Genomic DNA, 27,012 nt, shown 5'->3' on the forward strand with positions numbered 1-27,012 from the left:
GTCTATTTGTGCAAGGGAATTACTGTTGCTGTTTTCCATTCTGCTGGGACAAAGCCAGTACACAAACTGTGGTTGAAGAAAATGCCAAGTGGTTCCACTAGGTCCTGTTTTAGACCATTTAGTAGGCAGTTGGGATATTATCCAGTCCCATAGAGGCTGTGTTTTTGGCCATGGAGAGTGCTGTTATGACCTGCGGTTTGGAGATACTAGATAGAGGACTGGTGACAGGTATGCTTTGGGGTATGTCTGCTGGGGAGAGGGGATGAAGTTTGCACCACTGTTTATTTTCTTCTTTTGAAACCTTTTTTTATATATTTTCTTACATGTCTATCAAATCACTGTATATAACATATAAGTACTTTGTCTGTTCACTGATTTTGCATTGCTATGTCACTCTGCTATTCAATAATAGAGAGGATGATGCTTTATTTTTCTGTTAAACTGTACAATGGGCCAGGGTCATGTCTGTTGATCAGCCCATGTACCTAGTTAACAAGCTGACTGAATGGATGAAAGAATAAATAAATCAATTAATAGATATATGGATATATAGACAGATAGATAAATATGTACATACATAAATAAAATAAAATTTCAAAGTTGTATATCAGCAAAATGCTATTAATGGCAGCAGTCTATAATCAACAGTACTTGCTTGTCCCTGCTGCAGCAGGGCCTAGCCTGGTTACATTTTGTTATAGATTGCAGCAGCAACAAAAGAGGACACTGAAATAGAACATGTGGACACTTGCAAGAGTACAGTCCCCCCACATACATACTAGGGGTATATGCTCTACTGCCCCTCGCCACATCTTTGAAACATGTTTTATAGGCTTATTTTTTTCATTACATTTTGGATATGGCAGTGGATAACAAGGCCTGTTTCTGCAAAAGTGGTTATATAAAGCAGCTGAACATAAAGGTTTGCATACTAAGAGGGAACCCATCCCCCCATGCAGCAAGTTTCAACTTTCTGCCTCCTTACTCATTGCAATTACCTCTGAGGTAACACTAGGTTGAGCAAGTTAGCTAGTTATATAGAAATCAGTTTTCATGAAAATGGGTTTCAGTCTTTTAAATAGTTACCATAAGTGTTACTTCTTTATGAAAATGTATACTTCTCATGAATTCAACCATATGCTAACTTTTCCTGCTTGAAGAAAGTAATTCTTCTATCTATCATTCATTTATTTTAGCATGTATATCATGCACCAGCATGTGCACACACGTGCACACACACACACACACACACACACACACACACACACACACACACACACACACACACACGCACACACAAGTACACACACACACGCACGTGCACACACACACACACACACACACACACACACACACACACACACACACACACACACACACACACACACACACACACAAACATGCAGTTATATGGACACATACATACAGCAAAACAATACTGCTTTCCTAATTATAGTAGTTTAAGTAAAGTGGAAATGTGTTTTCACATTGTTCTCCATCAACAATACCATAACTTACTGTTCACATTGAGGCTGTTCTGAATGAAGCTCAGGCTCAGGTTGTCCTTCATTAGCAGCAGAGATGAAAGAACTACTGATGCATTTGCTGTTGGAGTGGCATTTACCTGGTATCGAACTGTGGTATGTACAAGCTGGCTTTCATTTCTGAAAAAAAAAAGATTAAAATTGATCAGAAACTAATGCTAATTCAAAAAGAGTTAGCATTTGTTTCATACAAGGTACATCTCTGGAAATAGAATATGATAGCCTTTCTAGTAGCCACCATAGGGCAGTCAAATCATCCCAGGTCTAATCTTTCCTATGATGACTTCTGGTATTAGAATTGTTGTACCTAAATAAAACCAAGTGACCAGCAGTTGGAAATTAGTATTGATCCATGGCATGTGTGATTCTGTAGGCTGTTTATCTATTGTGGTCTTTGCCTTTCTTCACTCCAGTTATACATCTTTTGCAGTCATATGCAAGGTATAATATACCAGGATCAGGTTTTCTTACCCTTCATTCGTAATCACATACAAGGTATAATATACCAGGATCAGGTTGTCTTACCCTTCATTCATAATCACCTACAAGGTATAATAAACCTGAATCAGGTTGTCTTACCTTTCATTCATAATCACACACAAGGTATAAAACACCAGGATAAGGATGTCTTACACTTCCTCCCTTCCTAGGCTTATGTTTAATTGATTAGTATCTCTAATGACTGTCACCCACATACCTATGCTATTAAATCCATATAGGAACACTACTGCATGTTTTCTGTCAGCAGTTAGTAGTAATTATTCAATGGAAGTTATTGATCAATTATTTCTAAACTATCTACATATAAGCTATGTAGTGCTGCTACATTCCTATACACCAGTGGATAAGTAATAGCTCTACAGATGATTACAGGACACTCATCATTCACAGGGGCATGTACAACACTTTCAATACAGCTCTTACCTCCTAATGTTTCCCTTTAATTTTGGCATCATCTTACATAATGAGCTGCAGTCTCATAGTCAGTACTGCTGTGAATGTTTCTAGTCAATTAGTCTGGCGTCATCTATGCTACAAAAGGTGCCTGTGTACCCTAGAATCATACTGAGGATCTCCACTGACCACAGCTGTACTACAAGGGTAACTCTGTACCCCAGAATCCTGAGGTTATACTGATGATCTCCAGTGACCAAAACTATGCTACAATGTACTCAGAATTGTAAAATTAAAATGATGATCTCCACTGGTCAATTTTGTACCCCAGAATCTTAATATTATACTGATGACCTCCACTGGCCACAGGTATACTACAAAGGATTCATGTGTACCCCATAATTTTAATGTTATATTGATTATCTCTACTGACCACTGATATTTACAAAGAGTACCTGTTGTAAACCCCAAGAATCTAAATGACACAGCAACCAACCAAATGCATATAACCTATGCAAATATTGTGAACATTCATAGAACTGATAAACTTTAAACTTTACATAAACACCTTTTAGGGTGGCTGAAACTTCTTATGTTTCCAGACTCTAAATATAATAACTATAACATCACATTAACTCAGAGCAAGGAGAAATGCGAATTATGCAAATAATTAAATAGCTGTATGCATACATACATACATACATACATACATACATACATACATGCATACATGCATACATACATACATACATACATACATACATGCATACATACATACATACATGCATACATACATACATACATACATACATGCATACATACATACATACATACATACATACATACATACATACATACATGCATACATACATACATACATGCATACATACATACATACATACATACATACATACATACATACATTAAGAGAATAATACTCCATGTAAATAACAGGCTGGATAACTGTGAATGCAATAAATAAATAAATAAAAATGCAGAACTAAAAAAAACATAGAAATGGAAAATAACCCAAGCTCATTTAATAAAATAACATTACACATTTTTGTCCCAAACAGGACTTCCTTAGACAAATGAGGAGAAACACAGTTGACCATTTTATAGGATCTGAAAGACACATAATTATATAGATGCAGTAAAATGCTGAAAACAAATTGCTCACCCTTTTTAAAAGTACTTTGAATATCTTGCTCTCATTAATACTTGGAACATCAGATGCACTCAATTGTACTTTTGCCTTTGATATTCTTTTCAGTGCTATTATTATCCCCCTCTAAATTCATTAGATACAAAATCATTAACTAAAAATGTAAACCTTCCGAATTTAGAAGATAGAGAGAGCTACAAATGAGAACTGTAAACAGCTGCTGCCAACACACCATGAATAAACTGGGATAACCGGGGATCACTGCTCTTACTACAGCTACATCAGTGATGCTACACCAAAATTGTATCTCACATCACTATCATCAATTTTATCTCTTGAAAAAGTCCCTATTTCTAAAAGCATATCGGAAACATGTAATAAAGAAGTTTATTTCAGAATAACCAAAATACATTGCACATCAAGTGTAACAAAGATATCATTCCCATCAAACTCTGTAGCTTTAATTTTGTTGGTTAAATCAAGCACTTTGCAGCAACTTAACTGATATTATCTACAAAAATAACTGCAAGCTTCAACCCCCCCCCCCCTCCACACACACACACACACCAACAAATACGTTTGTGTGTCAGGCTATTCATTTAAGATGACCTACAGAGATGTGCACTGATTCATTAAGCTATAACCGAATCCTAAGAAGTCTTCCTGAGAGGCATTTCCAGGAACAGTCCCTTCTAATCTCCTTCCTTTCTTCTTAAATGTATTCAAGATCGTTGTCCTGTTTTTATATCAAATCCCCATTTGTTTTTTTCTAAAGCCCAACTCATTTTTCTTACTGTTCTGAAAATATATTTTTTTATTCACTTGCTCAAAAATGTTCATTATGTTTGGTTGGGGTCCCTGCTGTCCTCTTGTAAGTGCCAAACTATTTGGAACACTACTGCATCAGTCACCATTTTATTGCATTCACTCTGTCTCTCAGAATATGTCATACTTTTCTATCTCCTCAATGTATCCTCTGTGTTCACCTCTCATTCATTTTTACTGTGCTTTACATAGTTTTCCACAGAATTCTACACCTGAAGCCCAAGTTACATAGATCCCATCTTCTCTTGTAGTCACAATAACTTCCATTCTCTCTGCATTTTCCACACTCCACATTGCTGTTTTTTTTCCCTTCTTCCATTCTAATTCAGATTCCAGTGTTGATATTTTAAACCCCCCTGTAGGGTCACCTTAGTGCCTTTTCCAACCTTTGCTATTAAAAGGCAGGTCTATATTACCAGATCGAAAACCTGTTTCAGCAACCACCACAAGACCGATACGTATAGCGCAAACTACGGTAAACGTTCAAAACCGCGAAACACAAAATGTCGAAGTGTCATGGTTGGCCCGTCTGAGGTATAGCTCCGTAAGGTAAGTGTGCCTTAAGGTTAGGGTGCAGGTTAAGGTAAGTGCATTGATAGTAATGTCTGTAAGGTTTAGTGTAGGGGTAGAAGTAGGGTTTTGTTAAGTGTATGTGTGTGGATTATTTGTTTTGTTTGGGTATATGTTTGTAGGGTAAGTGTGCGATAGTTACGGACCTTAGGGTTAGGGTGCGGGTTAAGGTAAGTGCATAGATAGTAATGTATGTAAGGTTTAGTGTAGGGTTAGAAGTAGGGTTTGGTTAGTGTATGTATGTGTTTTATTTATTAAGTTTGGGTATGTAGTATGTAGTAAGTAGCGTGCGGTGGTGTTGGCTGACTATGACGTTTCGAGATTTGAAAATTCGCAGTTTAGGGGGTTCCATGTATTTGCGGTTCATGCTATACATGTTGGTCTTGTGGTGTTTGCTGAAACGGGTTTTCAATCTGGTAATATAGACCCAAAATGCAGGCAACATAATAATAATAATAATAATAGGTATCTCTGCCCCCACACATACAAAACCATAACTATGATTATTATTATTATAATAATTATGATTATTTTCTTATCTCCCTTGGTCATTCTGGCATGCCTGCTTGTTAGTACTACCATTCTAAGCAGAAAGAGTATAAACAATAAAACGTACCCTTAACTTTTCCCTCATTTCATGCTAATGCATCCAGATTCCCCTTCATGTACCAATATTTTTAATTGGGTTCAGAGTAGCCTGATTTGATAATCCTATGACTATTTCCCTTAAAGCTTTGGTAATGAACTGGCACTCAGCTGCATTCAGAGCACGGCTGACATCTGATGGATGACTGCCCTTAACAACTTCCTTTATTTGATCCCTTTTATTACTGCTGGTGGAGCATGCTACAAATAATTAATTAGTACCTTTGCTATATTATTTGCAATGACATTGGTTAGCGATATGGGCCTATACTTACTTTGATCCCTAGTTTCTCTCACTTCTTTTTGATAACCAGTGTCCTATCCTTCTTCTGGACCACTGGGAACTTAACCTCTCAGGAACAATATATATATATATATATATATATATATATATATATATATATATACATATATGGAAACACTTTGCAATCTTGAAATACTGAAATGTCGAATTTCAGTATCTCAAGACCAAAGTGTTGAATCTGTAGATGCACAAAACTGCAGAATATCGGGGTCTATATTAAAAAGATGAACGTTTACTTACCTGAACAGCTAAACGTCGACCCGTCTTCTTCAAACCACGGAAACATCGATTGTCCAGAAGCACAAAAAAGGAAATGTCAGATTGTCATGGTTGGCCTTTTGCGGTATAGCTCCATAAGGTAATTGTACGATAGTTATGGACCTTAGGGTTAGGGTGCGGGATAAGTTAAGTGCATACATGGTGGCATATGTAAGATTTAGTGTAGGGTTAGAAGTAGGATTTTAGTTAGTGTATGTATGTGGTTTATTTAGTTTGTTTGTGTAGGTAGTATGTAGTGGGCGGTGGGGTGGGACAATTATGATGGTTCGACATTTTGAATTTTGCGGTTTAGGGCATTCGGTGTATATGCAGCTCGATGAAGACGGGTCCACATTTAGGTATTCGATGAAGTAAGCATTCATCTTTATGATATAGACCCAAATATCGAACATGGAAATGTTGAACCCATGGTACTGATGGTGTGTTGAGTAAGTGTGGTGTTTTTAAGGGTTTTGGGGAGGGTTTGTGTGTTTGTGAATGTGTAGGGGAGTGTCAGGTGTGGGTTAGGGTACGTGGGTGAGAGTGTGAGTATGTCAGTGTTGAGAGTGGTGGTGTTTGTATCTGTGTGATGTGTGTTTGTGCGAGTGGGGTGTGGAATGTATGTTGGTGGGTTACATGTGTGTTGTCATTTAGTGTGACCTCTGAGTTAGTATATATAAGTAGGTGGGAGTAGGAGGTGCAGCCCCCACATGGTAGGTGCAGGGGGGCTTGCCCCCCCTGCTTATAGTAAGTGTGTGTGTGTGTGTGTGTGTGTGTGTGTGTGTGTGTGTGTGTGTGTGTGTGTGTGTGTGTGTGTGTTGCTGTGCGGACATAGGTGTAGTTGTGTTTGTGTGTGGTTTTGGGTTTCGCAGTTTTGGTTTTCGTTTTTTTGGTGTTTCGGCTTTATAGTCTTGAAATTGAAATTCAATATTTCAGTATTTCGAGATTATAAAGTGAATCCACACACACACACACACACACACACACACACATATATATATATCTGACAATTTTCTTCCAGAATTACCAGTGAAAGGTTTCTAAAATTAAGATGGGTCGTCATCTTTTCTAACATTAACTACCTAATAGTATTATCAATGGCATTATCTGCCTCTTGCCATGTTATAAATTCCCCCATCTGTACACTGCTACCTTGATTTAATCATTACTCCTTCCAGATTATTCCCACCTTCATTCCTCCCTTCTTTACTAGGCTATTAAAAAGGTTTCGTAAAGCTCTCCCATCTTGGCCTTTATTTTACTTTACTTCTTGAACTCAGTCCTCTGTTTATCTTACATCATCATTACTGTACTCCATCATCCTGTCGCACTGTTTTGAATCATACCTTTCCTGTGTACTGCACCACCAGAATGCCTTTTCTTCTCCATCATTCTGCTCCAGTTAATTTGTTTAAACACTATATTGTCTATTTCAGATTTTGATTATATTCTCTTTCCTTCTTTCTTCGCTCTGTTCCACTCAGCCATCTGTCCATCTCGTACCGACTTCTCCTAAGCCTTTCATATTTATCTCCCATTATTTTCTTCTAATCCATCCATCTGGTCCCATCATTGTTTTATTTGCCAATCCTGTCGATTTATCCATCCACCTTGCTTCCATATCCTGCTTCCTTTTTCATTCTGTACTACCTGTAAACCTTCATTTTTGTCAGTGAGAGGAAGACACACAATTCATTGTTGATTCCTTTATCAAAATCATGCTGTTGCTTCCTGTGTGTACCTCTGTTCAAAGTCACGATGGTTAATACATGCAAGTGACATGTCCAGGTGCATCTGCAGTTCACACCTACTGATGCCTCTAGGCATCAAATATTGCTTGTTTATATTTGCATCAATAATTTCAAAACCATGCTACATACAAGGTTTTAAAAGATTTCATCTTAAAGCTTACACAATAGCAAACTCAACTGCATCAATATTTGACCTCTGTCTAGTGCAGGTAAATAGATATTAACTGTTGTTTTTATGATACTAATTTATATAGGTATAATTTTCACTTTTTTTCTAAATATCTCAACAACCAAGTAACACAGACAGAACTCCTTAGCCACATATGAAAGCTCTCAGCTAGATGAATAAAATGCTGCTGACAGTATGTGATTGCTGAGATACTGTAAGTTGTTTACAAAACATTACAAATGTAATAATTACTGTGTTTACTGTGATTTATAAAATTCACTTCAAGACTTAGAACCTAAAGACTACCACCACTATAAAAATAGTTTGTGCTGAAGGGTTTGCCATTTATATTTTCTTCCTAACCCCTGTGGTTCCAGAGATATGAACATCTGTTTGAAATGTGAGGACATAATTTGATTCTGTCAAAAGGCTTAGACTCCGCTCATTGGAAGTTACAATGCAAACTTCCTGAGCTCCATTGGAGTGAATGAGTTAATCCATAAAATCTTCTGAGTATTGTCAGCCAAATTTGGCTGATTTCACTACGAGTATGAATGCATGCATGGGGTTCTTCTTTCCCTTCTACTTCTTAGAGACCTGTCCTGTTACAACATGCTTGATCTCATGATGGTTTAAAAAGTGTTTGCTTCTTTGTGAGTGGGGAATTTCTAACTTTATTATAAGATGCTTTGTCCACCCCCATGTGAAGGAAGTCTTTATTAGATCCACTAAACCTGCAGAGCAACTACCTACCATGAATAGTTCTTTATTTGAAAGGTTTCTGAAAATGTGGCTTGTACAACTTGTCATTGGCCGTCAGTTTACTATTCCAATGTCTTCTTCTTTCTTTTCAGTCTTTCTTTTGATCAAAGTTTAATAATGAGACACTTCTCACCATTGAGACAGGTTATGAATAACTTTCTACTATTGTAGAATCACTGGATATATTCTATTTTAGTCTTCACTGATCTGCCAGTACTTTTTGACCATGTGAACCACAAAATTATTCTCAGATATCTGCTTACCTACATTGAGATTTCTGCCACTGTCCTTATCAGTTACCTCTTACCTCTCTGTGTGCTCTGGTAGGTATTTACATGTATATAGTATTATTGAAGCATGCTGTTTAACTGGTTCACATTTTACCAAAGCCAGTTGTACTGCTGCATTTATATTATGCACCCATTATAGCAAATAGGTGAGGTTTTTACTAGAATTTCTCAATTTCAGTATCCACTGATTTGATATGTTTTAATTCTATTATTAAAGCTTTCCACAACACAAATGGCTGAAGCTCACACTAGACAACAACACTGAAATGTCTTATGATCAGTTATTCTGAGTAAAGTTTCCTGTTTTGACTGTTTATAACCTTGTTCCATATTGATACACATTATGGTTAATGGGGTCCTCAACCAACATCTGAAAAGATACCATTTCTGCACTCTGCCCATCTCTTCAATACTTTATCAAGCAATTCATATTTATACCCTGTTTCTGCCCTTTCAATAACCTTTGGGTAATCGTTTGCTGGATCATACATTGGCTTGTTGGGCAGTGTTTTCTACTTCCTTGCAATTATAATTTTCAGGATAAAAAGATAATAATTACCCCAGATTGTAGTCCTTGACTACCCCTCCCACATTTCCTGCATCTACTCATAATCCTAAGAATTCTCAAGAAATTTGCCAAATGTGAAACTTTTGTGCCCCTGTGGATTCCTCGGAACATTATGATCATATTTAAAGTACGTCAGTATTTTCATAGATTATTATTACCATGTTTGTCGAGTCTAAAAGCCAAGTTTATGCCAAAAAATGTCTTCCATAACTTACAAAGACCGTGTAATTCCTAAGCATTACAAAAATGTGTACAATTTTGATAGAATAGTATTTCAAGATTATACAAAATTGCAGTCTCTGTCTACAGCATGTACGGAATACCTACACTTTTCCAAATTCTTCAATATACTTTGGGGTCTGTCAAGTTTGATATTTCTCACGCAACACCAGTCTAATATGGGCAAACGATATACTATATGGGCTGAGAGGTTCAAAATACAGCCGCAAAAGTATGCAAAATGAAGACATTTTCTCACAAAATTGTCTTATGTTAAATGCAGAATTATAAGTATTGTGGAATGTTGCACAATCTGGATTGCAGATTAAAACATATACAGGGTCTCCTGCGTAATACAGAAACATTTGTTGAGTTAACACTGTATATATAAAATTGAACAACTTGGTCTTTCTCTTGTAAAATGCAATGCATATGAAACAATGCCAGAAATACATGCCTGAAATTTACCACTGGGTCCGGTAAAAGAGCATTTCCATAATGCAATGCCAGTACCGCTTGAAGCTGAAAGCAAGAGAAAAAATGTTTTTACTTGGTGATTTAGTGATAAATATCAACATTTCACTATAAAAATCGATATTTGCTCATCACCTTTTCATCTCTTTACACACTTTTGTTTTAGCAACAGCAGTAACTTTGACTACATGTTTTACCTTTGGGAATATACCTGCAGTAGTATATTTGCTAAGGTAACATGTTTTAGGTGACAAATTCAACCTGGGAAAGGAAAGAAGAGCATGAGTCCTTCATCAGCTGGTGACGTCAGTAAAGAATGAGTGAAATACAAACACACAGTCAGTCTGCCAATCATCACAATAAAAAAAAAAATCTCTGCAACTGTACTCAGAGAAAATTATTTTATATGTTCTTTAACAATAAACCATGTCCTAGCCAGGTAATGCAGAGTTTGCCCATGGCTGCTGTGGTTTGAGCATTTATTTATTTGCTTACTTACTATTTGCACACTGCTAAGTGGACTGGTCTTCTGACCCTTTTCATCCACAATCTGAGGTCAAAGAGCAGAAAATACATCACTGTCTTTCAATCAACAATATTATATACAAAATTAGTACATAGTGGTAAAACTACATGCAGATGGGGTAAGATTAAAAGATCCAGTCAGTTTGCACTGAGAGTTGAATTTCAGATTCTGAACTATGTGGATACCCAGAATTTTTGTGAGATCTGCTAATTAAATGTCGGTATTATTTAAAGAGCTCATAGAGAAAGTAGTACTTGAGGGTTTTAGTTGTTCAGGAGTAAAAATAATAAATTTTGATTTCTTAGGGTTGATAAACAACTGTGTCAGAAACCCATGTTTCTACTGAAGTGAAGGATGATTTTTGTGTTATTTTCTGTTGGTGGCTCGATGCCCAACCTTCAACGAAGGCACACCCATTCTATGCATGTCTTTCGAATGCCACTCGACCGCTGGGAGGACATGCAGATTCCACGCAGTAGGCGCTCCAGCCGAGACTCGAACGGGAGAACCTCTTGCTGTGAGGCAACAATGCTACCACTGCACCACACAGGAAGTAAAGGTGAGTATTTGTTTTGCCATCAAACAGACCAAAATCTGTTGGAAACATAACTATAAAAGCAGGACAGCAATAGATCTGATATACTTAATTTTTCAAGCTTGAGTGGGAGAAAATGAAGGAAGAAAGTTTGAAAGGTCTAGAAAGAGGGCAGATACATTACCAGACTTTCTGATTAAGTTAACATTATTTATGAAACTAAAAAGGTTAATGTGATAAACCAATTTGGGTGAAAACCATGGTTAATATGGTGCTAGAAGAGAATACTGGGTTATTTTGGATAGAAATTGGGTTTGTACATATTTTCAAGTACTTTGCATAGAGGGGTTAGGATAGAATAGCTGTAGGATGATAACTGGTGAGTTCAGTTTGAGTTACCATATTTATGAAGGGTGAGAAGTAGGATTTTTTCAGAGTAAAAGAACATAGGGAGCTGGGGGTTATCATAATGGTTAAAGTGTTTACTTCATGGACTTTATGTCTAGGGTTTGATTCTCACTGAGAGAAACTGCCTTTTCTAAAAATTGTCCCCAAGGGCAGCTAACCTAGTACTTGCCTATGAACTAATGAGATTCTTTGATAGATTCATTTATTAGAATATAGACAGGATAAGCTATTTTCTCAGATTCAAGTTTAATGTACTTGTCTGGTAAGTTGCCAGGTAGTGTTTCTTGATGTAAAGAGTGATTTAAGTGAAAAGGGATGGGGGTTGCTCCTAGTATGGGACATTAGTTTTGTAGTGGAAGGGTTTGGGTTGTTAAGTAAGGAGGTGATTTATTCTATGAAATGAAAGTTAAACAGAGGGAAGTTTTTTTTCCATACTGTTGTAGTTGGCTATGGCTGGGTGGAAGTCCATGGTTAGTAAGTTGGTTTATTGAGGATTTTAGTTTTTTCTTGGATCTTTGTATAGTAGTTTTTTGTGTCTACATTAAAGTTGAATTTTGTGTAGTTCCTGACTTGTATCTAATACTGAAGATTTCTGTCAGATTTTTTGGCAGTCCATTTCTTCTATCTTTTATCTTTTTGCTTTACAAGCTGTTTCTTTGTCTCAACAGCTGGGGGCAGGATTATGTTTACCTCTCTCTTTGTTCTGAGTGGGACCTGTCCCTTTAACATGCTTAGGAAGGTTCTGTTAAATTCAGATATAGTATCATCTGCAGAGATATGTTTTAGTTTGGACCAATTACATTGTTTTAAGATGGAGTCAAACAGGCCTTATTGAAGTTTGACAGGTTTGGAAACTGTATTAGGGTGGTAATGTTTTGGACGTTAGTTCACTTAAAGAGTCAGCTCAGTTTCAGAGGTGGAGAGTTTCTTTGGCAAAGAGGTTAGTATCCAGTTAGTAGTAGTGTCCCTATACTGTTTATTTTTTTATTTGGAGGAGGGGATTATATCTGTGAGACAGTATAGGTTGATGGTATTAGCTGGACTGTCAGAAGTAATGCTAAGCCAGTCAGTATTAAAATCACCTAGAGTATTATTTTAGTATTATTTTCTCTTGTGAAATATTAGATGAGGCTCAGCAGATGTCTTCTGCAGAGTTGATGTTGCTTGGTTATATTTATACACCAATAATACAGAGAGACTTAATTTGGTGGAAACTGATGTAGGAAATAAGGACATTAGTGTTAATAAACTGAAGAGTGTTGCATATTGAGCAGGTGAGCTGCAAGGTGATTTTATATAGAATATCCACCCCGCCTATTTTATGTCTACTTTCCTGTCTTATTAGGTTACCATTGAGTTTTGTATCTGGAGGGTGGCAGAGTGATATACACTTTGATTTGCTTTTGCTGCTGAGACTTATTTTAATTATGAAGGGGTAAGACAGCATATGTTTTGTCTAAGAAACTTTATAGTGGAAAAGGAGTACAGGTTGGGTATAATGATGAAGGGGACACTTTTGTTTGAAAGTAGAGCTTGTAGATTTGTTGCTTTGTGTAAATGGGTATTTCTTGGGGGAAGCATTATATTGTTCCCTCCAGAATATATTGTTCATTTCAGAAAAGTAATTCCAGTAATTGATTTTACTGTACTTGAGCTTGTGTATAAAGGATGCTGTGCCAAAAACGTTTAAAAAAAAAAAAAAACAGAAGCACATATGTTAATTATTTAGTTAATAACAGCATTCTAGTACTGTATTCAAAAAAACATTTAAAAAGGACATTCACCCACCCGGTGCTTCATAGCTTAAGGTGAAATGGGATGTTAAGCTTCGGTGTTTCATAATAATTTATATTCTTATATTTAAGTTCAGGCTATTTTATTTGTTGGTGACCTTTCAGATTCATTTTTACCCATGTGTCTGACATGACTAGAGCAACATAATACAACCTCAGAAATGACCATTAATATGGAAGAATGCCTGCCAAAAATGAAGAACAATTATCCTTAGAATTTCTATTTGACCATGTTCACTGTAACAGAGATAAATACAGAGATGCATAGTATTGCCAATGGCTGAATTTTAAAATCACTACTAGTAAACTATTTTCTTGTCTTTTAAGCTGTTCTTAGAGCATTTTAGAGACTTTGAGTCAGTAGTTACATGCTATGCTTCTTCTCTTTGAGTTGACAGCTTAATTAAAAGGAAGAGCAAATGAACACAGAAATGTCATACTTGCACACCACTTAAACACATTCCGTAGAACCACCTACTTTGTCAACATTACTTAAAGAACTAACATCTGATGAAGAATCTGTATCCCAACTCCCAAGGTGCTTAGATAGCTTGGCAGTTATCTTAAGGAACAGACTTAGAAGGAATATGCTAGATTTAGCTTGAGCTGATAGAGGTATTGGCAGAACCCAGTCAGTGTTTTCCTGTCTGCTTATTGAGATGGCAAAGTAAAAATATAAAAATTAAAAAAAAAATCCATTTTGAAGAATTGTACTCACAGGACTGAAATTTTGCATATTACTTTCATCAAATGGTCCACTATTTATTGCATCAGTTAGATTACATTTTACATACTCTGTAGTTTATGTCAAAGTATTGCATTGTTTCAGAAGTCCTTATTTTGGAATACCTGTGATTTTAGATCAGGGTTATGTAATCCAACTGTAACACCATCGTATTCAGGAAGATATTTTATACTTAAAAGTAAATTTTGCAAAGAGGGAATTCCAGATATCCAAATACAGAATTACAGATCAGCAAGTTGCACTCTTGTATATAATGTGAATTTGGTTACTGTTGGTTCGTTACTAGTTATATAACTTATGAAAGTGCAGGTAATGCCTGCCTCTGGTGTACCATGGTGGTTGTTAGCCTAGTATAAACCTATCAACCTATTCAACCTATATAAAATATATATGCAAACACTCTCACACACACACACACACACACACACACACACACACACACACACACACACACACACACACACACTTACATACATCATGTATATACATGAATTTAAGAGTGAATGAATACATGTGTTTTAGAATGTCAGACCTGAGTGGATCACAGGTTATGAAGCTCTCATAAAACATCTTGACCATCGCCAAAAAGGCTAAAAGTCTCCATCCAGTTTACTATACTAACTTTAATTTTCATGTAAAAAAGGCATATGATGTTTGCCATGCTAAAATATATCCCAAACTTTGAATAAGACAAATGATCCTGTGTAAGTCAGAACTATATGTTTTTCTTAATGTTTGTATCATTTAAAATTAGTTTTGAACTCACAACATTACTTACCCATGTGGTGATTTGAATGGACACATTTTTGTAGAATTGTGAGGAGGTGTCTGTTAGACTTTGTTCATAAACTGTATCTTTCAGTGTAAATGAGACAGTCACTCCTGAAATGTTTTAAAAGCACACAATGTTTCTTAGATTATTATTTATAATTAAAAGGTACATTAGTAATATTAGCAACAATATTATTAATTAACAGTTAATAACTAAGTCATACAGTAATGGATGTGCAGCAACATGTATGACACTACTTTTAATACTACAGCCTAAAATAAAAAAAATAAAATAAAAGACTAAAATCAAAGATATCATTCAAGTCATTGCAATCCTGTAGAATATTACTAATGGTCCACTGCTGGAATTAACAATAATCAAAACCTGTTTGTAGAAGATAATTTTTATTAGTGCATATATTTATAGTTTGATAAATGGGATTCTTAACTGATCCCAAATTAGTAGCTGTGGACATATTTATGTACCCTGCCATACTTATGTGAGAGTAGTTCATAATGATAAAAATAAGGTACTTTAAGCTAGTTTTATTTAAAAATATTGTTGCAGATTTGCAGAGAACAGATATTATACAATAATAGCATACCAGTATGTACACTTTAAGTAACTTTGAAAGTATGCATCAGTACATAAACAGGCAACACATTTCATTTCTTTATATACATTATATATTAGAAAAGCAGAAAGTTCCATAAGGCAAAATAAAAGTATTTTCTCCTAATACAGATGTATGATCTGATGTTTTATGTATTAGCAAAAAGTAAGTAATGCAAGTGAACAAATGCAATGCATATTATTGCAAAGTTTTCTCACAGTTCTAACAATGGGCAATGTTATTTCACTTTTCAGTCACATTTTGACTGCAATATTACCTTCTTAATAACAGCATCTGTTGAAGCTATTTTATTTACTTATCTGTAACAACAGTCCTAAATGAATCCTTCCTGATATTTGGTATAAATTTGTGAAGAGGTTGTTACTCGGCATGCAATTTAGGTGGCCATTAAGGAACCTAACCCAGATTCCCCAAAGCAATGTCTAGTTAAGTGACTTGCTCAAGGTCGCACAGTAGGCAAATGAAGGTGGAAAGATTCAAACCTTGCATCCTTGGAACAGGAAGCAGCTTGGCAACAAATCATATCCTTAGCCCTCTGTAATAACTGCCACACTGTTGTTGATGAGCTTAATGTTTAGCAGTAAGTCATTTGGCCTTCTTATAACATTTTTCCAGACTCTGTTCTACATATCCCTTCCTACAAATGCTAAGCAAAACTGAATAAAGAGATCTGCATGTGGCTTAATGAAAAGGAAATGCTGTATGTGGACTAACCAAATAAATTACATAAAACACAACGATTTCCCTTTAGGACCTATTCCCCTAAAACTACATTCCAGAGAGTCATTTGTTTCAGTAGATGAAAGATGAAACTGCAGATCTATGAACGCTAGGTTCATTGCTATTTAAGTAATTACCAGTCAAACCATATCTAGGATTAGATTCCTTGTGATCAAAAGTATGCAACCTGCCATTTATTGTCATCCAGTTTGATTCCAAAGGATTCAAGTTAAAGCTAAATCAATGCCTTTTTGAACATATAATACTTCCATCGTCTATCTACCTGCATTAGCCACAGCTAATACCTGCCTTAAAAAATATATGATATTCCTGTTTTCAATATGCAGCCTCTAAGGTAAATTTCAGAGCATAAGTCAGTCAACCAGTTCCTGTAGCATCTTATTACTAGCCATGTATGCAGTGACAGCAAATTCTATTGCAATTAATCTCCAAGTTCTAAAATGGAGGCTATCCTGTATCAATTTATATTCAAAATCTATGCCCATTTCTTAGCCCATCGAGCAGTCTTATTTTATCTGTTTTTATTTTTATGCATTTCTTAAAATGATAAGACCACTGGACATAAGTGTACCTTTAAAGGAGTGACCTTGGGGTAAAGTATGACAAACTAACTTGCTTAAAGTCACACGGTAGCACATTCAGGTGAAAGGAATCAAACCCTATACTCTTGCCCATATGAAAGTAGCTCAATAACAAAGCAGAGCCATAATCCTCTGTACTAACTGCTAGACCAGGTCCTTAGCCTTACGTAAATGTATATTGACATTTGTTGATCAGCATTTTTTTTTGGATAAAATCTGATGTTTTTTTCAGTCAACAGTTTTTGGGGTAAGATCTGAACTTTTTGTCAATCATCAGTTTTTGTTTTGGATAAAATATTAACTATCTTTCCATTTAAGTTGGCAATGATGAATTTTCCTGGTAGAAAAGCAGAATGGATTGGTAGGTAGTTAGCTGGCTTTTTTGAAGAAACTGAGGTTGCTGAACTACAATGTTAAGTAAGACATTAAGCAGTCTGGTTACTGAATTGTCTAGGGTTTTATGTCTTCCTTAATTACTGTATTGGTATCCCATGAAGCTTTGTTGATTAGTCTGTCTTTGTAGCTGTATATGGACTACATGCATGTGCAAAAACCTCAGTATGCCATCTCATATATATATATATATATATATATATATATATATATATACACACACACACACACACACACACACACACACACACACACACACACACACACACTCACTCACACGCATATATATATATATATATATATATTTTTTTTTTTTTTTTTTTGAGCAAGCAAAAATTATTTATTTCTCTTTTTGCCATCTGTATTTTTTAAGCAAGCAAAAATTATGTATTTCTTTTTGCCATCTGTAAAGTATCAAATGTTTATTATGCTGTCTGCTATAAATTTATTTCATTCCTACAGTTTACTGAATGAAAGTCGCCATTACTGTCAGTTGTTGATTCTCTTACTAATTTAAGTTTGTTATTCCATCGCACTCATTAAATCTTTCAATAAATGCTGTTAATGTTGTCCTAATCTTGTTAGACTCTTTTCTTTTCCATTAATGCTCTCGCCCACTAAAATGGCTTACTTCATTAATTACAATGATTGCTTCCTCTCAGTCTTCTGCCAGTAAAATATTACATGTTTCAGTATTTTACTGCAATACATGAATTACCAGATTTTTGTTAATTACCATAACAAATTTGTATGTTTATGTTTTTGAACATCTTAGGCCTGCTTTGATTCATACTCCAGTATAGTGAAATATATTTAATGATCTCAGTTTTGTAGTAGAAATGCACTGCTAACAATATACACTTTAGATAATCTCGAATCTTACATCCTGTACTTTCATTGCTATGTATCACTATTTCATATCCGTATCCAAAATGATATCCATCTTTCTTTTTACTTATACTGTGCTATGCTAAAAAATGGTATGCTAGTCTTTGGTACCTTAATCTGTCTTAATTGGTACCTTACTCTGTCTTAACCTAACCTACCCTATAATGTGCTCCATCAACAAGCAATTTAGTAACTAATTCCATTTGCTGTACTAGTCACAGTTCTCAGCTTGCTCTGTGTATCTGCAGCCATATTGGAGCTGGTGATCTGAAACAGAAATCAGATTAAGTCCTGTGACTGGGATTCATAATTGTGGTATGGATTCGTATCTATAGTGGGACATTTTGAGCCTAGCCATGTTATGCATTTGTTGCCTTGCTATGTTACCCCATAGCTGTTTAACTATATTTGCTATAATTATATTTAAATAATTTTCATTTGTAAAGGATTAATTGGTAGGGTCAAACCTTCAGTGTATATGGTCAATGTGCTGGGGGAAATATCCACAGATGGCTGTGCATGGTTCAAAGTCGTATCCCCAGCACCTCATATCAATAGGTATAGGGACACAGTAGTTCTCTAGACTTATGTTGGTCTTATGCAAATTACCCATGAGGAATTCATAATACATGGCAAAGACATAATTAAACTAGTAAAGAACTTGTAATTTCTGGCTTCAGTGTTGTGAAGAGTAGGGTTGTTATCAGTATTGTATATCCTGATCTTCACAAAGAAATACATTTTCAAACAAATTTATGCATATCTGCATATGGATTTCACTCTTTGACTTAAGTCAAGATTACACATAAAAAATCTAATTGACAGTATTCACACACACCCATATCACACACGCGCACACACACACACACACACACACACACACACACACACACACACACACACACACACACACACACACACACACACACACACACGCACACACACACACATGCAATTAAAAAGTGTGTTTCATCTGTGAAAACTGCAAATCTGTTTAACTAGCACTGAGAAATGATGACTATATGCAACATTAGCAATGTTACTACAGTGCAGCTTTCCATAAATTAATGAGTAATGCCAAATGTTCAGTGGTGCTGCAATACTGATGTGTAGTTAAAGCAAAATAAAGACCTGCAAACAGGATCAGTATGTGGATAAAATGAATGCGACATGCAAAACTATCTCTGTCTACTAATTGGATGCAACAATGTAGCACAGCAGTCAATGGAGAAAGAAAGCACCACAAAACAGGTGTGTGAAGAAAGCATGCCAATGCATATAGCTGTCCTCTGCAACACAGTGGCCACTTCCTTCTAGATATAGGTTCATAGGTTCATAGGTAGGTACTAGGCTATCAGCCCAAGGGCCTATACAAGCCTAGCCAACAAGGTTCCCTGGCTTACGCCACCCAAGCAAGTTATTTTCCTGTGCCACTGATGAGCAGACACACAGAAGTAATCCCCAGGGTGTATTTCCTATTTCCCATCCACTCATCAAGATTTTTCTTGAAGAGTGCTAATGAAGAACTTTGCTTGACATACATGGGTAGCCTGTTCCAGAGTATGGGAAGTCTCTGGGTATGGCAAAAGCTCAAATAAGGACTGTTATGACTTGTGGGAGTTCTCATTTTGAGGTGTGCGTGACACAACTTATACTTTTAAAAATGTAATGACAGCACATGAGCTGTGAATAACTGCATTAAATGTGTGCATTAAGAATCTTTCAAGTTTAGCAAGATGCCATATAAGTGATACTACTTGGCAATGTAATAGTCTGGAGACTGATTCACTAGTATTTACCTATGAACCTGTGAACAGTATGCATCAATGTACTGTTGGCCTGTGACTTGCAACACTCTTAAGCACTACAGGGAATAGTGGTGTTCCTGTTCTGGATTTTACATCTACAACATGGGTGACTACAAATCTTTTGAAAATCTACTTTTTGCTCCTTGTTTTAGCTTTACACATCAGCTTCCCCCATTTCATTCACTGGGTCTATTAGACCTGTCTTAACTTCTCCCTGACAATACCCAACCTATGTTTGTGACTAGTGAGGAGATCGGGGACACTGGAGCACTGTCACATTGCTATTGGGAAGTGTTGTTTTTAGCTTTGTTCCCCACCCCTGTAGATACACAAAGGGTAGGACATGCAGTGGGTTACTATCAAAGCTGAACAACCCCTCATTTATGAAAGGAGTTGGTATTAACAAGAAAACCTGCATATCCTCATGTAGCACCTCTCAGGTGTTCCCCACTCGTCAATAGGCAAATCATGTCATGACAGTGTGTTGCAAGAGCACACAACTTGCAGCAGGCTACCAGGATGGGCACGCCCATTCTCCCTGCTTGTGCCATCAAGTCCCTGAGCCACTCTTCAAGCACAGGTACCCTGAGCCATTGTGAGGGCTTCATCACTATACTCCACTGGCAGATGTCTTTAAAAAGCTCCTTTGGTATATATAGCTGTTCCTGAATAACCCTATGCACTTTACTATACAACAGATTGACTTCAACAGTTTTTTCATTCAGTCTCAATGACATTAAAACCTTTCCTTTATCTTTATAGGTGCACAGTAATCATTTCCCAACGTTTCCTTTCTAAACTGATTACAATCACCTTTATTTACATCCCATGTATGATAATAGTCTGCAGCTCACATCTCTGTTCTTGCCGCCCTGTTTGCTTTCTCTTTTTGCAGACAATGACTATCATTGCATGCATTATATATGTAACTGCACACACAGTATTCCTTTTCTCTATATTTATCATGATTTTACTCTAGTTCACTCCTCCTTCATTCCTAGATACAAGTATTATATTTGCACTAAAACTGAAGAAAAAAAAATTGAAGAAACAGATTTCTTGGTACATAAGCCACTTCAGAATTAGATAATACGATTGGAGTAGAAGAAATGTAGGTATGTTATTTTTCTCAGCATTTCTTCCCATTTCATGCCTTAATTTGGATCAACACACAGTAATTGTTTGCTAGGTCCTGCAGAGTATAATAAAATAACATACCTGTTGGTATAATAGAAGCTGGATCTACATCTAAGTCAGAAAATCGATTGACATTATCTACTAACATTTGTCGTACAGTAGTTTCATTCATGGCTCCTTGACTGAAAAATATAGTGTTGTTGGCAATGACTGACCCATTTCTGTAAAAAAAGGGAATAATATTTTAATTATTCAGTTTTCAATGACATACTTATGCAAAATGAAACAAGTCTAGTTTCTACTTTTTTAATACAGAAGAAACAATGACTATTACAGTCATAAAATCTTATTTTGTACAGTTGAATTTCATTTCTATATCAAAAGGTGGAAATATCTTTATTGAACTCAAAGAGATCTTTTTTATGAACTTCAATGCCCATTGATGGGACCATAAATTAGAATTTACTATTCTGGGGCCATAGATTAGAATTTACTGTTCTAAAAATCTAGGAAAATGGAGAAAAACACTATCTAGAAATGTCTGAACACCTATAAAAATTACCTGCCTAATACCATATGCACACAATTGTCTCTCTGTTGCATTGTAGTTTGTATAGAATATGTAGATAAGCAGCTGCATAAAATCCTAAGCAGAAGCAAATAGTGTCATTTATCTCTTTAAGATGCATCCCATATCATAAAAATCTACAACATTCCCTCTCCTCTCCATAAATCTCTGAAACTCCTACATCACAAAGCACTGAATAGCAAGCAACAAGGCAGCCCTGGTCCTTATTTTTATATATGTATCTATCTATCTATCTATCTATATATATATATATATATATAGAGAGAGAGAGAGTACATCTGAGGTTAAAAAGTTTCAGATAAGAGATAATATTTGAAATAGATAAACTAATGTTTCCATTTTATATGACCTTATGATATTGGAAATGGGAATCATTAAATATCAGTATCTAAATTGAGACTTACTCTACCTTAATGATGCACGAGGCACAGAAAATGGATTACGTGGAGAAGTTTTGAAAAACATGTACAGATAAAAGGATTTGTTCTAGAAGGATCCTCATGGCAAAGTGAATGTTTTATGAAAGAAGTGTTAACTGCTGTTCTGGCTGTACATTTCCCTGCAAAGTATAAGCCCTGTGTGAATCTAAATACACTTGCTAAAATCTTGCACAAGATAGACAAATCACAGAGGTCCTAATAAATGCCAACAGTGTTTTGATGAGATTAACACAGCCTTTCAGTAGAGATGTACAGTTGCTGATTAACACCTGCATAGCTTGCAGCAACAAATTATGATCATTATGAATCAGAGCTCACCTTGTTAAAATAACAGTGGCCTTCTCAAGAACTAAGCAGGGAAGGGAGTATAGAGGCCTACAAAAATGAACATTATAAGGAAATAGAAAAATGCTGACTGGACCAGAAATCTTGCAGCTCACCTAACTGGGGACTCTTTGATAGCATGTATGGACTTATGCTGACTCATATGACTACCAGAAGCTTAAATGGGAACTTTTGGCAAGAACTGAAAGTTCTTCTGATGCTCAATTCCTCAAGATTCAGAACTCCATATTTAGAATGGACAGACTTATGTGGTCACAAATGTCAGACTCGTTGCACAAAAAAATGTGGTTAGAACCTTATGCAAACAATAAAAGTAAAATTGTACAAAAATGGTAGTAGACACATGTAAAAGGGCACTCCACATTTATTTAAGAAATTGGGTATTCCAAAGTGATCACACATCTTCTAAATAGTTAGTTGCATTAGTGAAATGCTTATTGTTGATGAATTGTAAACCCTAATTTAGACTTGAAATTTTGAAGGGTTAATAAGTCATCTTTGGTGAAGTAAGTTGCTGTACAAACAAACAAGAAAAAAATTGCAAGCTAAAATAGCTTGCTTTAAGTATATTAGAAAAAGTCATATGGTCAGCTACTGTGCAAATAGTTGCAACAATGCAATGCTCATAAAATGACTTAAAGTCTAACAACAAACCTTATCCAAAAGCAAGTCTATTAGAATTAGTGTACACCTATCGAATATGACAATGACAAACTATTATCTACTTTAGGTTTAGAATAACATTTCCGGCACTGTGCTGTTACTAAACTTGTAAAACATACTGTGGTTGAGGGAAAAATAGCAGGAAATGATGGTTCAGGGTGAATGATTGCTTTAGCTAAATCACAGTATGTGTATAAACACAAATTAACTAATAACTGAATAACTGAAGGGATATGTGTTTATGGGGAAAATGGGTAATATCCTATATCACAGGTAAAAATGCAAGTTCATCCTGGCAGAGTGTTATATTCTGTATGCCTAGTATCTAACATAACTCATGATGTGATAGTTGCCCACGATGTTTTTACAATTAATGGATATTATGGGAGGAAGGTTCAACCAAATATTCTGTGAGGAATAGATAGCAGCTGTAAAGAAAAACATACAGAATGAAAAGACAGAAAAGGACTTCAGATCTGGTACTGTATGGATGATTTACATATGTGCAGTAATGAGTCTTGGCAAAAGTTGACTACTGTTATAATAGTGAAGTTGAGTCTTGCTAAAAGAGTACAGCTGTTGGTACAATAAAATGAGTTAGTATGGATGTCGACACAGAAGTGAAATCTCTCCAAAGATTCCAGTCATTAAAATAATAAACAAAATCAGTCTGAAAACTGACAGTGAGGGGCCTATAATTAATATCAAATTAAGAACAGTGGATGTAGAAACTAACAGCCAGTAAGAAACAGCAGCAAGATTTTAAGAGTTCAGAAAATAAGAAAAATACTGAAACAGAGAAAGAAAAACCACCATTTTCCTTGGTAGAAAAACATGGTAATATAAATTGCCCTTTTAGTCAATGAACTAGATGCGTAGGAGAAGCCAGTAACTGTCCTTATAGGGAACACATCAGAATAATAATGAAAGTAATGCCAACATGGCTGCTGTCCTTCAGAAACACTATGCAAATTTTAAGAAGATTCAATTGTAAGACAATACCCTGAGTAGAGCTATAGGGAACACAGGAAGAGCATTGAGAAAACCAATGGAACAAAACAGTCCAACTACCTATATAGCCATACTCTGAACTGAAAATGACTTACTCAACAGAGTAACCAAAGATGGAACAGATAATGACAAAGTTGCTAGTTCCAAGACCTTGTATAATATTGTGATGAATATGACACATAGCCATATTTTGGATGGTCATGTAGTAACAGATAAAATAAAACGTAGAATTTAACTAGATTTTACTGGCCTAGTTTTATGACAAAGAGAACTTTTGTACATCTTGTCCAGAATGCCAAAATACAGCACCAAACAAAGGAAGTATAATCCTTTGATAGTCATTGTGGGTTCGCTTGTTAAACTGAAATAACCAATTATCCTGCAACATTTTCTGAGGCAGAACTCTTATGAAAAGTTTGCGCAACAATCATAGCAAAACAAGTGTTCTGCATTGACTTTAGAAAGTTAAATAGTATACCTAAATTTGATTCATATCCTATACCCTCAGTGGAGAAATTGATTGAAAATTTTTGCAAGGGTTATAGCCAAATTTTGAAGCTAAAGAAAAAGAGTGCATTTTCTACACCTTATGGATTCCTATGCCATAGCGTCCTGCATATAATTCTCCAAGGAACACTGAAAACATTTTAGAGACAGCTGGTCAAGGTTTTAAGGCTGTAAACCAGATATGCCGCAGCCGACCTGGATAATGTAATATTCCCCAAAGAATGAGAAAATCATATCTCTAAAATCCAACCTATTTTGAATTTCTAGCACAAAACTGGACTAACAGCTAACTAAGTGGAAGTTAGTCTTTGCAGACACCCCCTATTTGACATAAATAATAGTCAGAAGGACTATGATACCACAGCATGAGAAGGTTAAAGCAATTCAGAATTGGCCCATGTCGATCACAAGAAAAAAAGTTTATGTCATTCTTAGGCTAGGTATGCTATTATCTCATTTTTCCCTGGAATTTTCTATCACCACTGCTTCCTGATTGACCTAACTAAAGATAAGCCTCCTTTCAATGTTAATGAATGATTGAAGCTGATAAGCCTTTAAGAAACTAAAAAGTCTGCTGTCTTCGGAAAGTACATTGATAGCTGCTGTCTTCTCCAAACAGTTGTTGGTATATACAGATGACTCTGAAGTAGGCATTTGTTCACTGTTGTCCCAAATGGACGATCATGAGAGATACCTTTTTTTATCGATCAAACACTCAGTAATCTTGAGAAGTGCTCTTCAGCAACAGAAAGGAACTGTTTGTCAATCAACTAAGCCGTCAAGATTCTCACATATTACTTGCTAGGACAAGGGTTTGCATTTTTTACGCAACTTGCTACTAGTGTAGGACTACAAGTGACAGCTTTCTGACTTTTGAGCTACTGAAACCTTTTTCAGTACAAAATAAACATTTATCTCAATGGAAATATAACCCAGAGATTCCTCAAATAACACAAAGTTAATAAGTAAATAATTTCTTTTAAATTAGATTTACTTACATGTAATTCGGAACAATTGCTTCAATCACTCTATTCCCTGCAAAGATTATTCTTGTCTGTAATAAAAATGTACATTTAATGAAATATCTCCATTAACACAGATATTTGTATTATAAATACAATCCATTAACCAAAGAAAGAAAAGTGGTGGCAGGACTCTAAAACTAAAAATGTCTCAAAAGAAACACACACACAGGTCTGCAAAATGGAGTAAGCTGTATCGCAGATGCCAAAACATCTGTCCACTTACAATAAAAATTCAAAGTGAGCCAATGAAATGTTTAGAATCAGATTTATTCCACAGACAGCTGAGTGCTCTCCTCCCAATAACTTGCAGGACTTCATCAGAGCAAAAAACTTACATTCAAATAATATATATATATATATATATATATATATATATATATATATATATATATATATATATATATATATATATATACACACACACCTAGATCACCCCTAGTTAACTGAATAATTAAAAAACATTTTAAAGGACCACACCATCTACCAATGTAGACCATATTATGAGACATTATTACAGTACAAAATACTTTACCAACATATAAATAAAAATATCATATAAATCCATAAAATGAACTGATGTCAAAAAGTGATTAGGTAGTTCAAATTTTGCTGATCTCAGTTTTAAAACAGGGGCTACAGAAATGCCTTAATTTAAGCCTGGTTCTGTGTTTTGTTCCAGTAATAATTGCCATATTAGCTCTCTATATTCAAGTTTGTCCTCCCATTGACCTCGTCTGGGGTCTTTTTTAATTTGCTCGAGGACATAAAACTTGAAAAATCCTTTAGACAACTTTTAAGGTGTTTTGTCAGAGCATTTTTATCATTGTTCTTAGTTACATAATATAAATGTTCATAGACACACTTGTTGAGGCTCTTTGGTTTTTTGCAATATATAAAGAGCCTGAATCATCACAGATAGTAATAATATGACCTGCCTTACCATTAAAATTGTAATGTTTCTCCGCATATATGCACCTTCCTCTGGAATCCAAGTTTATACTATCCCCATTACCAATGTAGTGGCAATGTTTAT

General features: G+C 35.6%; 1 protein-coding gene across 1 annotated transcript in view; it reads right to left on the reverse strand.

Moving 5' to 3' along the window:
• LOC122806655 (putative GPI-anchored protein pfl2) overlaps window positions 1-27,012 on the reverse strand; it is a 160,555-nt gene that overhangs the window by 44,104 nt on the left and 89,439 nt on the right. Inside the window, exons 11-15 of the mRNA XM_044077257.1 lie at window positions 25,953-26,008; window positions 21,481-21,620; window positions 15,224-15,327; window positions 10,422-10,486; window positions 1,519-1,664 (exon numbers count right to left, since the gene is read on the reverse strand). Coding sequence (XP_043933192.1) covers window positions 1,519-1,664; window positions 10,422-10,486; window positions 15,224-15,327; window positions 21,481-21,620; window positions 25,953-26,008 — 511 coding nt within the window. The remainder of the gene's footprint in view (window positions 1-1,518; window positions 1,665-10,421; window positions 10,487-15,223; window positions 15,328-21,480; window positions 21,621-25,952; window positions 26,009-27,012) is intronic.

The sequence above is a fragment of the Protopterus annectens genome, chromosome 7.part0 (genome assembly GCF_019279795.1).
Source record: "Protopterus annectens isolate FY-2018-M chromosome 7.part0, PAN1.0, whole genome shotgun sequence".
NCBI classification, from domain to species: Eukaryota; Metazoa; Chordata; order Ceratodontiformes; family Protopteridae; genus Protopterus; species Protopterus annectens.